Here is a 12,004-nt window from a genome sequence, read left to right on the forward strand (position 1 = left end):
TGGTGTGGCTAATCACGATGATCCATGCATTTGCTATGTTGGACATACACCACCATTTTTAATTCTAAGATACCAGAAATTGAGCATTGCATTTGATTCGCAGTAGTGTCATGCATCACTTACACCTTGGCACCGGTGATTGTCTTGTTGGTGGGGGGTACTGATTGGTGTTCCGCAATGTGTGGAGAAGACACATATAGTGATTGTAGCCACCATCAAACCAAAGCTACATGAGCGTGGGATATAGTAGTCTTCATGCTGCTGCTCAATGTTTTATTCTCTCATTGTTGGCTCGGTGGTCCCCTAACAATCACACCACTGGAAACTGTATTTTTCCTGTGTACCACTTATTTTTCTTGATGGGTCTCGAAAGGCTCACAGAGAAAATGTAATTAATCTGTTGGTTCATGTTCCTCATAGAAGAATTTCAACATGTTCATTGCAATTTGTTGTCTTTGTCATGTGGAAGAATATAGTTATATGTGTTTTCTCCTCGAAAGATATACCAGATCGAAGCCTTTGTCGTCAAGGCTATATGATGCCTAGTAGGCTCGTCGGCTCATCACTGCTCAATCCATGACATGGTCTGACAAAGACAAATGCAACAGGAGCCCATAACCTAAAATGCAATACCTTGGGTATCAGCAACCTGCTGGATTTGTGCCTAGACTTCGATTTTTGCGTAGATTTCATTTCTAAGGATCCAAAAGGGACCTACATGATCATGGTCTTATCATGGCGAAAATAAATGAATACATATATGAAGTTCGTATTTATACTGAATCTTCACGGGATATAGAATGTAACTCCGTAGAATACATTGTTTAGTTACACTTTTTAAAGATTGCACTAGGAGTAAAACAACACAAATAATGAATACAACGAATGTATTTTTCTCTTCCAACCAAATGAAAAACAAAAAAAACAAAGGACACTAATTAAAATCTGTACCGCAAATAATTAATTCAATCATCAACTGAGAAAAGTTATTTTGCTCGATTGTCTTGCATACACCGCATCATCCGTGGCTCATGCCTTTGTTTCCTTAGCACTTAGGCATGTTAGGAGGACGTGGCATCATTTGAGCGCCTGGGGTCTTGCCATTTTTCACAATGAACACGGTGTCCATGCCCCACACCGTGTGACGATCGAAGTGGCAATGCATAAACCACACACCTAACAGACAAGCAAAGAAATAAATAGCACAAAGTAAGATAAAAAAAATCATATATATATATAACAACATATATACTGTAGTTTGATCACTGTTGCCCAAATTTAGCAAATACTCACCAGGATTTGCCACGCGGAAGCGCATTACAGCCCAGCCGCCCGTAGGCACGGAGACGGTGTTCTGGTACGGCGGGTCAACCAGGTTGTACGTGGCCGGGTCCTTATCCTTGTCGAAATTACCGAAGCCTCTACCCACCACGTAGAAGCTGAAACCGTGCAAGTGCATGGGGTGGCTCTCGGCACCGAGGATGGCCGTGTCCTGGAACACGACCTCCACCACGGTGCCGTACTCCACCACCTTCACCTTGGTGCCCCGCTTCGTGAGCTGGAACTCCACCGTCGGGTCGGGGGCGGTGAAGTTGAAGAAGAAGGGCGGCTTATTGGGGAAGTCCGGCTCGTACACGCCGCTGATGGAGTAATAGTAGGCGTCGAGGATGTCGACGGTCGGCGGCACGAAGCTGACGTTGTTCAGGCTCGCCGCAAGGCGGGTGTTGTTTCCGGGGCCGGGGCCCATGCACATCTCGTTGGCCCCACAGGGGAGCGTGTTGACAGAGATTGTCACGAGCATGTGCTCGTCGACCTCCATTGGCACGTCGATCGGGTGCTCCTTGGTGACCAAGGAGCGGAGCTGCGATGTGTACGCCGCTGCCGCGGCGGTGTCGTTGATGACCGGTAGGACGGGGTAGTCTGGTGGCCCCGCGGAGGGCGACGCGTCCGTGTATTCCAGAATGGCCGTGGTGTTTTTATCGTTGACCGGGAGTCCGATGTTGGTGAAGAACGGGCTCGCGGCCATGTAGTAGCGGGTTTTGTCGCTTGAGCCATTGGTGGCGTGGTTGGCCTCGAGGAGCATGTTCATGGTCTGTCCGGGGGAGATCAAGATGTAGTCGACAATGAACGGCTTGAGGTAGCGGCCGTCGGTGCCGACCACCATGAGGTGGTGCCCGGCGATGGCGAAGAACATCTCGTTGGTGAGCCCCGCGTTGATGACCCGGAGTAGGTATGTCTTGCCGTGCTCCACCAACATCCTGAAGGTGTTGTTCTTGGAGCATGGGGCGAAGTCGCCGGGCTGGCCGTTGATGGTGTTGGCGTCCGAAATCTGGACGTCGCCGCCGGTCCGCTGGGACTCCAGGAGAACTTGCTCCACGTCTGCATTCCACCACTCGCCAAGGATGATGGGCATCTCCTTGTGTGGCTTTGTGTAGGGGTAGACGGAGCCGCGCTTGGGGTGGATGACGATGGCGCCGTGCACGGTGGCGCGGTCGAAGTCACTGTGCGCGTGCCACCACAGCGTGCCCTCCTCCTCGGTGAAGATGATCTTGTATGTGAAGTTGGCGCCGGGCTGGATGGGGCACTGCGTGATGTACTCCGGCCCGTCGGACCACGGGTTCTGCGGCTGGTGCACGCCATGCCAGTGGAGGGTGATGTTCTTGTTGCCCTGGTTGTACACGTTGACGATGACCACGTCGTCCTTGCGCACGTAGATGGTCGGCCCGGGGAACTGCCCATTCACGGCCAGGATGGTCTTCTCCTGGCAGAGCCGGGTGACGTTGGTCTCCTTGATCTGCAAAATATATATATCACATGCCGACGTTAGTCCTTGTCTCCTCTTAATCGAGCCTACTACATGGTTTTTTTTTGAAATTATGAACTATTACAGTTTGATGAAAAGAACTCGACACACAGTAATAAAAGCAACTAAACGGTGCAACGCTAAGGGGGGTGCAAGTCTTCTCTAATGAGAGGTGTGGCACATGCCCGACGCCGAAGCAAGATGTCCTGCTTGATGAGCTTGAAGACTTGATCTGCCCGCAAAGCTTTGGATTCAAATATTCTCCGATTCCTCTCCTTCCATAAGTTCCAGATCGCGTACATTAACACTGTCGCTGACGATCTTTTCTCTTTGGCCTTCAATGGCTGTAACATTTGATTCCACTAATCTTGGATATCCGTTGCAACTGTTGAGAGAAAGCCGGCACCCAACCCCATCCAATTGCCAATCAGGAACCACACCTCCCTTGCAAAGTAGCATTGCAGACACAGATGGCATGCAGTTTCAGGCTCTTGGTAACATAAAGGGCAGGTTGCTGGACCTTGCCAATGCCTGGCCGATAGCAGGTCGGCCGTCAAGATTTTCCTTTGTAGCAGAACCCAGGCAAAGAATTTAACCTTCCCTCAACGAATGCTTTCTAGACTTTATGCTGACTGCCATCTGAGTAGGTGCCTTGCAGTTGCATCTTGTATGCAGATTTGGTTGTGTATGATCCATCAGCAGTCCATCACCAGGTTATTGAATCAGTTTCATCACTAAGTTGTACGCCATGTATCAATTCCCACAAGATGATGAATTCTGCCATTTCTTGTGCTGTTGTCATTCGCCACAGACCATGAGTCCAGTTGTTGTTTTGGAGTTCTTGTTGAACTGTTCGCTGCTTCCTCCATGCCAATTTGTACAAGGTTGGTGCTATGTCAGTCGGGGCCCTTCCTTGCAGCCAACTGCAATGCCAAAACTTGGCCACCACACCATTGCCGACAGTGACAACAGTGCTAACTCTAAAAACTTGTCTGTCTATGTTATCATAGGGTGTTGGCGATCCAACCCAAGGCCTCTCTGGGTCAACCTTAGAGCTCTACTGAACATTTGCAGGTCTAGAATGCCCAATCCTCCCAACTCTTTAGGCAGCTTGCATTTCTTCCAATTCACTAGGCAGTGACCTTCACTAGCATTCTCTTCACCTTTCTAGAGGAAACTTCTTCTAATCTTATTTATTTTCTTGATTGCCCATTTTGGCAAGGAGAAAATTGTGAGGAAGTAAACTGGCATTGCTGATAGCACTGATTTTACCAAAGTCAATCTTCCTGCCTTGTCCATTAACTTTCCCTTCCATGCTGGTTATTTTGATGCCACCCTATCAATTAGTGGCTGCACCTCCACCCTTTTGAGTTTTTTGAGTGACAGTGGGAGACCTAAATATTTGCATGGAAATGTTTTGATCGTGCATGGCATATCTTGCATTACATCATTTACAGCGATGTTGTCACACCTAATTGGGTAGGCAGTAGACTTGTTGAGGTTGATATGGAGGCCAGACACCTCCCCAAAAATATCCAAAAATCTCTTTGATTGTGTGAACCTCTTGTCTGACTGGATTAACAAAAATAGCAGCGTCGTCAGCATAAAGGCTCACTCTAAATTTGGTTGATTGGGATGGCACTGGGGTAATTAAAGAGTGGTCTTCTGCAATTGACAGGATTCTCTGCAATGGCTCTAATGCTAGTATGAACAGCATCGGTGACAAAGGATCCCCCTGCCTTAAACCTTTTTGTGCCTGAAGAAAGGTGTTCTTGATCTGTTTACCAGAATTGAGGAAGATGTTGTGGAGAGCAACAATGATATCCACTCTCTCCATCTTTGTCCAAAGCCCATACTTTCCATAGCCTCCAGCAAATAGTCCCATCTCACCAAGTCGAAAGCCTTTGCAATATCGAGCTTGAGAAACAATGTTAGTTGGTTTGTTTTGTCTAAATGCCTGATGGTGTTCTGTGTGTAGAGGAAGTTGTCATGGATGCTTCGTTTTCTGATGAAAGCACTTTGATTTCTTGACACAAGACTACTCAGACTCTAGGACAACCTGGTTGCCAGCACTTTGGATATAATCTTGGCGATGCTACTAGTCAAGCTAATTGGTCTATAATTCCCAATTTTCAGAGCTTCATCAGATTTAGGAATGAGCACAATGTGGGCAGAATTTAGCATCTTGAGATGTTGCCCGTGCAGATTGTAGAAGTGATGCAATGCTGCACAAAGATCCTCCTTGATTATGTCCCAGCATGACCTGAAGAACTTTGCAATAAAACCATTAGGGCCAGGTGCAACATCAAGTTGCATGTCCTAGATTGCCTGCTTAACTTCCTCTTCCAAGTGACTCAGGTCTTGCCTTGTGATATTAATTGATTCCCAATTCAGTGTTTGATTCCTAACTACTTGTGTCCCCAGTACAGATGAAAAGTGTTGTAGAATTGCCCCTTCTTTCTCCTCCTGTGTATGCAGGAACCCTTGTTGTGTTTGCAATGTTTGGATGTAGTTCTTTTTCCTTCTCCCATTAGCTGACTGAAGAAAATTTTTTAGGATGCATCTCCTGCCTTAAGGTACTTCAATCTTGATCTTTGCCTTGCCCTTAATTTCTCAATAGCAGCCATGGCAAGATACATGTTCTTTAGATCTCTTTTTAGCAGCACCTCCTGTTGGCTTAACTGTCTGAACTCCTGTACCACGTCCAGAATTGCAATGAGCTGCTTGGCAGCCAACATCAGTAACTTGTTATTGCCAATAATTCCTCTTGCCCATCCTCTCAACCTCTTTGTTGTGCGTTGCAATTTAGTGTATAACTTCAGGAAAGGGTTCTGAATGGTTAGATTCCTGCTCCAGGCTTGTTGTACTTCCTCCCTGAATCCCTAGATTTCTGTCCAAAAGGTTTCGAACATGAACCCTCCGTAAGCTCTGATATATCCTTCTGTAGTAAGTATTAAGGGGCAATGATCTGATACTAATGATGAATCAGCATACAATCTGCAATTGGGCAACATTAGCTCCCATTCTGTTGTGCAAAAAAACCTATCAATTCTTGTATGTGTGACATTGTTGCTCCATGTGAACTTTCTGCCTGTTAGGGAGATTTCCTTTAACTCTAGTTCCTCAACCGTGCTCCTGAAGGCACCCATTAGTCTTCTATTGATGTTGCTGTTGTTTTTATCCTCTGCACTCAAAATCATGTTGAAGTCCCCCAGGATCAGCCATCTATCTGGATCAGGTTGCTTATAACTTTTTATTTCAGGAAATGCATTTTATCCTGATCAGATTGTGGACCATATACTCCTGTCAGCCGCCAACTTATAGGGTATGTCTTTGCCTCTAATTTTGCTGTCACTGTATGATCTCTTATTTGTGTCTCTGACAGGTTATAATAGTCCTCATTCGCTGCCAGCAACACTCCCCCTCTGGTTTCTTGTGCAGGTAAATAAGTAAAATTGTTGGCAAATTTTGGACCTAAAGCTTCTGATACAATGGTAGCATCAAGATTTTGCATCTTTGTTTCTTGCAAACACACTATGCTGCAGTTATGCCCAGTTACTAAATCTCTGACCACCTATCTTCTTGCTGTTCATTAATGATCACTTTTATGGTAGCTCTGACCCGAAATAACTGCTGGACCAACAACCTCATAGCCATTCCTGCTCCTCCCTTGCACACCTTTATTATGCACTAAGTAAATTACACTGTTCACAATGGACCATAACACAGTGTAGCCCTTCTCCTCTGAGCTTGCTCCCACCATACACGAGATACACAGGATGCTGGTTTGTTCATGGTAATCGAAACAAACACAACTTCCTCCCCCCCTCCACCAGTTGAAGAGATGCAAGGTTCACTCATCCCCCTCCAACACTATTGCGTCGAGAGGATCAGCGTCATTGCCATATAGCCGAAAAGTCTCACGAAGGCCTTGCACAGTCATCTCCTTCATAGGCTAAACAAACTGTTGTCTGAATTCTTCGTACTGGCCCTCTTCCAGATTCTTGTTGGTGTCCACAATTCCGCATTTTTTCATGAGGAGTCTGGTAGCCTGCTCCTGCATTGTCAAGTTAGACTTTGGTCTACTAGCAATCCTCTCACTTTTCCTTTTACTTGTGTGTACACTTTCATTCGCTTTCCCTACTGCTTTGTTGCCCTTGTTTTCCTTCACCGGGGCGATAAGCACTTCCTTAGCATCTCCGTTGTTGATCTTATCTTTTGGCTTCTGCATCCGTTTGCTTTGTTTAATGATAGGTGTTTCTAGAATGGCTCTCGGGACTTGCTTGGTGAGTACCAAATCTGATAAGCGTCGGGCTATTTTTTCTGTATTTTGGTCAGCCTCCTCTTGCTTGTGATTCTTGATTTTAGTGTTCTCTTCTGCTTGGGTTAGTTTCTGCATTGCTCTCTATTGAGGGTCATCAATCTGTAGCAGTGGTGGTACTGATAAGTTTGTTTCAGCGCCTTGCTGCAGTATGTCATTTACTGTTGTAGATCCGGTATTTTTCATTTCTTCAGTGCTCCCCTCCTTCCCCTGGATGTGCTTCTTAGCAGTAGCTGCCTCAGTTTGAGACAATGTAGGTACCTCTTTGTGAATGGTGATCAGTTTGATAGGAGTTTTAATTGAAGTTACAGACTGGGTGATCTGCAGCTCATTCACTGTAGGCAATCCGACAGTCATCACTGGTGGCTCAAAGACTGTAGCCTATATGGGACATTCCCCCCCTGTAGTTTGCATTTCTGGCATGCTGCTTCGCCTAGCTTCAGCATTGTTTTGCACATTAACATCAGTGTTGGGGTTGTGAAATAGCTCTTCACCATATTCCTGCTCCCTATTTTCTTTCTCCTCTGTCGTCTCTAACTATGTGGTCTTGTTTGGCCCTGCGTATTTGCATCTTCACTTAAAGACTGACCATCCGAACCCGTCGTTGTGATGGGGGTTAGGGTGGTGTCTTTCCCTTTTGCATTGATTTGGGGTGGGGTCGCTCTTGCACAGTGCTCAGGTGCAATAATGTGGGCTTGGTGCATCTTCAGCATACCATTTATTTTATCATTTTTGTTTGGTGCCTTGTGACCCCTTCCCTCATGGCCAGCTTCTCGGCTGGTTTCAGGCCTTGAACAGTGTTCCAGATTCCGTTGCCATGAGATCTCTTACCCATGCTCCTCTACTGCCATATAGCTGTCTTCTCTAGTCCACTTGCCCATTTCATAGGTTGTTCTAGTCCTCTGTATAGGTACTAGTATAGCCTCCTCTGCCATGGGGTCATTACCTGGTTTCAGGTTGTTATCTTCGTGCAAAGTGCCACTGAAAAAATTGTTTTGGTTTGGGAAAATTAGGGGGTCTGCTTCAGTAAGACTAGTTGCCCAAGCCTGTATCGTCAAATTCTCAGAGCTGTCTTTTGCTGGTTTAGGCTTCAAATGGGATTCCTGTTGCTGCACTTTGTTTTCGGCAAGATGCAGGGCAGGCTGAGAGGCCGGCCTATACCTCGATTGCTTTTCAGGCTTAGTTACCAAGCATTCAAACTTGTTTGAATTCATGTCTTGGACCCACTTCCTGCCCTGTTGCTCCTGGAACCTCAATGGTTTGGAACAGTGCACCAAACCTGCTAGCTCTGTCTGTTGCTTCTTTCCGGACGGTGAACAGTATTCGTTGGTTGTTCCCATCAAAGCTTCCCCAAGCATTGGGTCCAGACTGTAAACCTGCACCTCTCTTGCATCAGACCGGCAAATTGGATCTGGAACTCCTGAAATTGGTTTCCAAACCTTCGCAGAGCACTTAAACTTGGTCAATTTGGTACCCCTTGTGTCCTGCTGCTTGCTTACTATGGTGCTTGCTTCAGTTCCTTCAGTCTGCATACTCACATTTCTCCTTCTACCATGAAAACTTCTCCTGCCTTGTTCTTGTCCATTGTTTGCACCACTGGATTCTCCTAAGCCTGCCTGCCTGAGATCATGAAGATTTGGGGGAGGGAATTGCATGGCTCTCCGCCCTCCTCCAGAACCTCCTGAAGGGGATCTATCCCTTCTAGTCCCGATTCTTTCATGCACCGAGGGACGGCGCCTTGGTGGGATTCTATTATCAGGGACTCCATACAGCCAAACAAACCGATGTTTCACTGGCCATTCTGCCTCTTCTAAATCATCAGGAAGACCACTTATTCCACTATGCATGCTTTCATGTGAAAGGCTTGAGGGAAGGGGGGAGTAATCATGAACCCTGTCTAGATGAATGATAACTTGATATTCCAACATATCTGCAGGAGCAGACCTAGTGGTTGGCAACTCAACATCCCCCATTTGCCAGTAAAATTCTTCAGGGAAAGTAATTGGCTCAGCTATTTGCATAGAGGCCGTGGTTGCTAAACCGTCCGGGTTGGCGGTCCAAATCCAGACACACATGCACGCCCGTTCTTGATCATTTTCATATTCGGTGTCAATTGCCTCTATGAACGATGGTGCATTAAACAACTTGGCTATAGTCTCTAACTGCTGAGCATGCTCTGGGATTCCCTCTAAACAGACCCTTGCTCTAAACATAAGCTTGTTTGCTGAAGCATTAACTTGCCTGGTCCAAGGTAGAAGACGGAGAGCAGTTTGGCCGGCGTAGAGACCGCCGAGCCGCAGAGTAGCAGTCCGGCGCTCAGGCGTGGAGAAGTGGAGGAAGAACATGGCCGTAGAGAGGCGCTTGACTCCCATGTCTTGGTCCTGGATGCCGAGCTGCCGAAGCACGTCCCTTCGCACTTCATCAACGGACAGCTGGACTCGGCAGTTCACCGGCACTCACCAATGCGGTGGTCCGACGCGAAGCAGTTGAAGCATCTGTTCCCGGCTTTTGCTTTGAGCAGTGAAAGCCAGCGAGCTGCGCCGAGGGGAGGTGCTCGAGGCAGGGACGCGACATGGCCACTCCTGAGGGGACAAGTCCTGCTGCTGCCCGCATGGTGCTTCAAGCGGGGCCTCCTGCGCTGCTCATGGAGCCAGGCCAGATCCCCGCGACGTGATGGGTCGTGCGGGAAGCGGGGCTTGAAAGTCCTTTGCCTGACAAGCGCGTCGCGATAAGATACCTGGTGGTTGTCCGGCTTAATCACCAGGGAAGCAATCCGGCGAGGTACTTCCTTTGCCGTGTTGCCCTTGGTGTCTCTTGTCGCTGGAATCTTTGTGTGCATCTTCAATGTCTTCATGTCCTTGCGTCTTGCTCGACTCCAGAGAAATGTTGCTTGCACGTCTCGGACAGGGGCTGTCGACGTCGGTGTCAGAAAAACAGAGGAGGTCGAGCTCCTCCAGTTCCTCCTCAGTCTCCGGTGAGGTCAAGGTACGAGCTTTTGGCTGAGGATGGTGGGTGGGAGAGGAGAACACCGGTGTGTGTGTGTGTGTGTGTGTGTGTGTGTGTGGGGGGGGGGGGGGGGGGGGGGGGGGGGGGGGGGGGGGGGGGGGGGAAGATGATGAACTGGTGGTGCTGTCAGCAAACGGGGGAAGGACGGCTTTGGGTGGATGGGGAAGGCTGGGGCTGGTGTCCGCCGGCGAAATGCCGGACGGCGCGGGGGAGGGTGGGGGACGAGCGAGAGGTGACATCCTCCCTCATCGATCGATCGCGTGCTTTGCTGCTCTGGCCAGTTTTGCCGTTCGCCTACTGCATGGTGTGTAGGACGAAGCAAGCAGTGGGCGTGAAGGAGCTTGGATAACTAGCAAAGAGGCTAATTTCGATAAGACGATGCTGCATGCTGGAATGGAAAAGATTAGCAAGCAGCTAATAAGATGTGTCACATCGTTGCTAGCTTTTTTCTCGAGTGATGACGATGTTCAGCAGCTCACATCAGGGAAATGGGAAAATTGTGGCTTCCGTAATTTCTATGCTTAGCAAGATATATAGCTAGTGTTTCTCGACAAGCAAGTATGAAGTCAATCTGTGCCGGTCGGAATACAGCTAGCTAGGTCTACTTACTTCATCATGCAGATCGAGTATCTAATAATTCATAGTCGCTAGATCAGATATCTAGCTCGCATATGCAAATGATCTGAAGGCATGCAATCATCACATCGACATAGCTTAGCTAAATATTTCAAAACGATAACATATGTACAACTGTTGTTCTGCACGTGCCCTCAAATACTACACGTACTGAAACAAACTGCCTGAATCTCTGAAATTAAACTGGTAGTAGTATATACAAGTTGAAATGAGATGTATGGATCAACTTACAACGAAGTCGTAGTGAGTATTCCTGGAGGCCTGGGCCGGGCTAGCTGCAACTCCAAAGGCTAACACCACGCCTAGCAGTAACCAGCTGAGCCGGCCTGCCGGCATCTTATCTGCACCGCCCATCGTCGGACGTTGCCGAAGGGGCATGCAGCAGAGCTAGAGCTCAGCTCAGCTCTCTGATCTTCGTGTATGATTATGATGTGTGTTTAGCAGCGAGCGAGAGGATGCAAAAGGCTAGCTCTAGCTTCTGCAATGTGATCTCCGTGTGTTGCTGCGATGCTCATCTGGCTCGGACGCCGCAGGTATTAATTTATAGAGCGAGAGCTGCCAATGCAACGACGAGGGGATGCATATACATGTGCATCCTCCATTCGTCGTACCGCCACCAGTCAGTCGGCGTGTTAGCTGGTTGGTTTCTGGGCTAGTTTGGGCTGGATGATGCTGGTTTGTTGTGAGAGAAAAACACTGTTAGCTGGTTGAATAAGTCAGGCTGAAACCAAGCGAACAGGGTGCGAACAGGGTGAGTACCTAAACTACCCCGGTCCGGTCGATAACTTCGAATGATTGTCTGCCTGGCTAGCTTAGCAACTCGTCCACGCGCGTCCTATCAGCGTTTTTCCGGCGACAAATGCACGGTGTGGCTCCAGAAGCCGCGTACTAGCCTGAAACGCCCACCTCCTCCTCCGTTAGCGTGAGTTGATTGGTGTGGCCTACCAGACTGCCTCGCCGCGGTGGCGCGAGCGTGTGACGACGACGACGACGTCCGAGCTACCTAGGCTTGAATCTTCACCCGGGAACTGGCACGACGGCGACTTGGGTTGCTAGCTAGTTTATGCCAGCATGCATGCATATATGCACAGTCGCCTGGAAGGCTGGAAGCCTGGAACGAGTCAAGGTCAAACACTACCGGAAACATGCCGTGTGCCTGGCACTCCGCAAAGACAAAAAAAAACATTTGGCAAAGGCTTTGCCGAGTGTAACACTTGGCAAACAGCACACGACATCTA

General features: G+C 48.2%; 1 protein-coding gene across 1 annotated transcript; it reads right to left on the reverse strand.

Annotated features, from left to right (window-relative positions):
- Window positions 1-793: 793 nt before the first annotated feature.
- Window positions 794-11,257, reverse strand: LOC136467730 (putative laccase-9). Its single transcript, XM_066466503.1, has 3 exons — window positions 10,998-11,257; window positions 1,294-2,794; window positions 794-1,176 (listed from the first exon to the last, which is right to left on the reverse strand). Exons 1-3 carry the CDS (start codon window positions 11,142-11,144, stop codon window positions 1,046-1,048), a joined length of 1,779 nt encoding a protein of 592 aa, XP_066322600.1. The 5' UTR covers window positions 11,145-11,257; the 3' UTR covers window positions 794-1,045.
- Between the last annotated feature and the right edge of the window lie 747 nt (window positions 11,258-12,004).

Source organism: Miscanthus floridulus, chromosome 7 (assembly GCF_019320115.1).
Source record: "Miscanthus floridulus cultivar M001 chromosome 7, ASM1932011v1, whole genome shotgun sequence".
NCBI classification, from domain to species: domain Eukaryota; kingdom Viridiplantae; phylum Streptophyta; class Magnoliopsida; order Poales; family Poaceae; genus Miscanthus; species Miscanthus floridulus.

Excerpts from the sequence above, each read along its gene's own strand:
- LOC136467730 (XM_066466503.1), bottom strand. The coding sequence starts at position 11,144 with ATGCCCCTTCGGCAACGTCCGACGATGGGCGGTGCAGATAAGATGCCG. Across the intron at positions 2,795-10,997 it reads ATACTCACTACGACTTCGTT|ATCAAGGAGACCAACGTCAC; the intron begins GTAAGTTGATCC and ends TATATTTTGCAG. Across the intron at positions 1,177-1,293 it reads CTTCCGCGTGGCAAATCCTG|GTGTGTGGTTTATGCATTGC; the intron begins GTGAGTATTTGC and ends CTTGTCTGTTAG.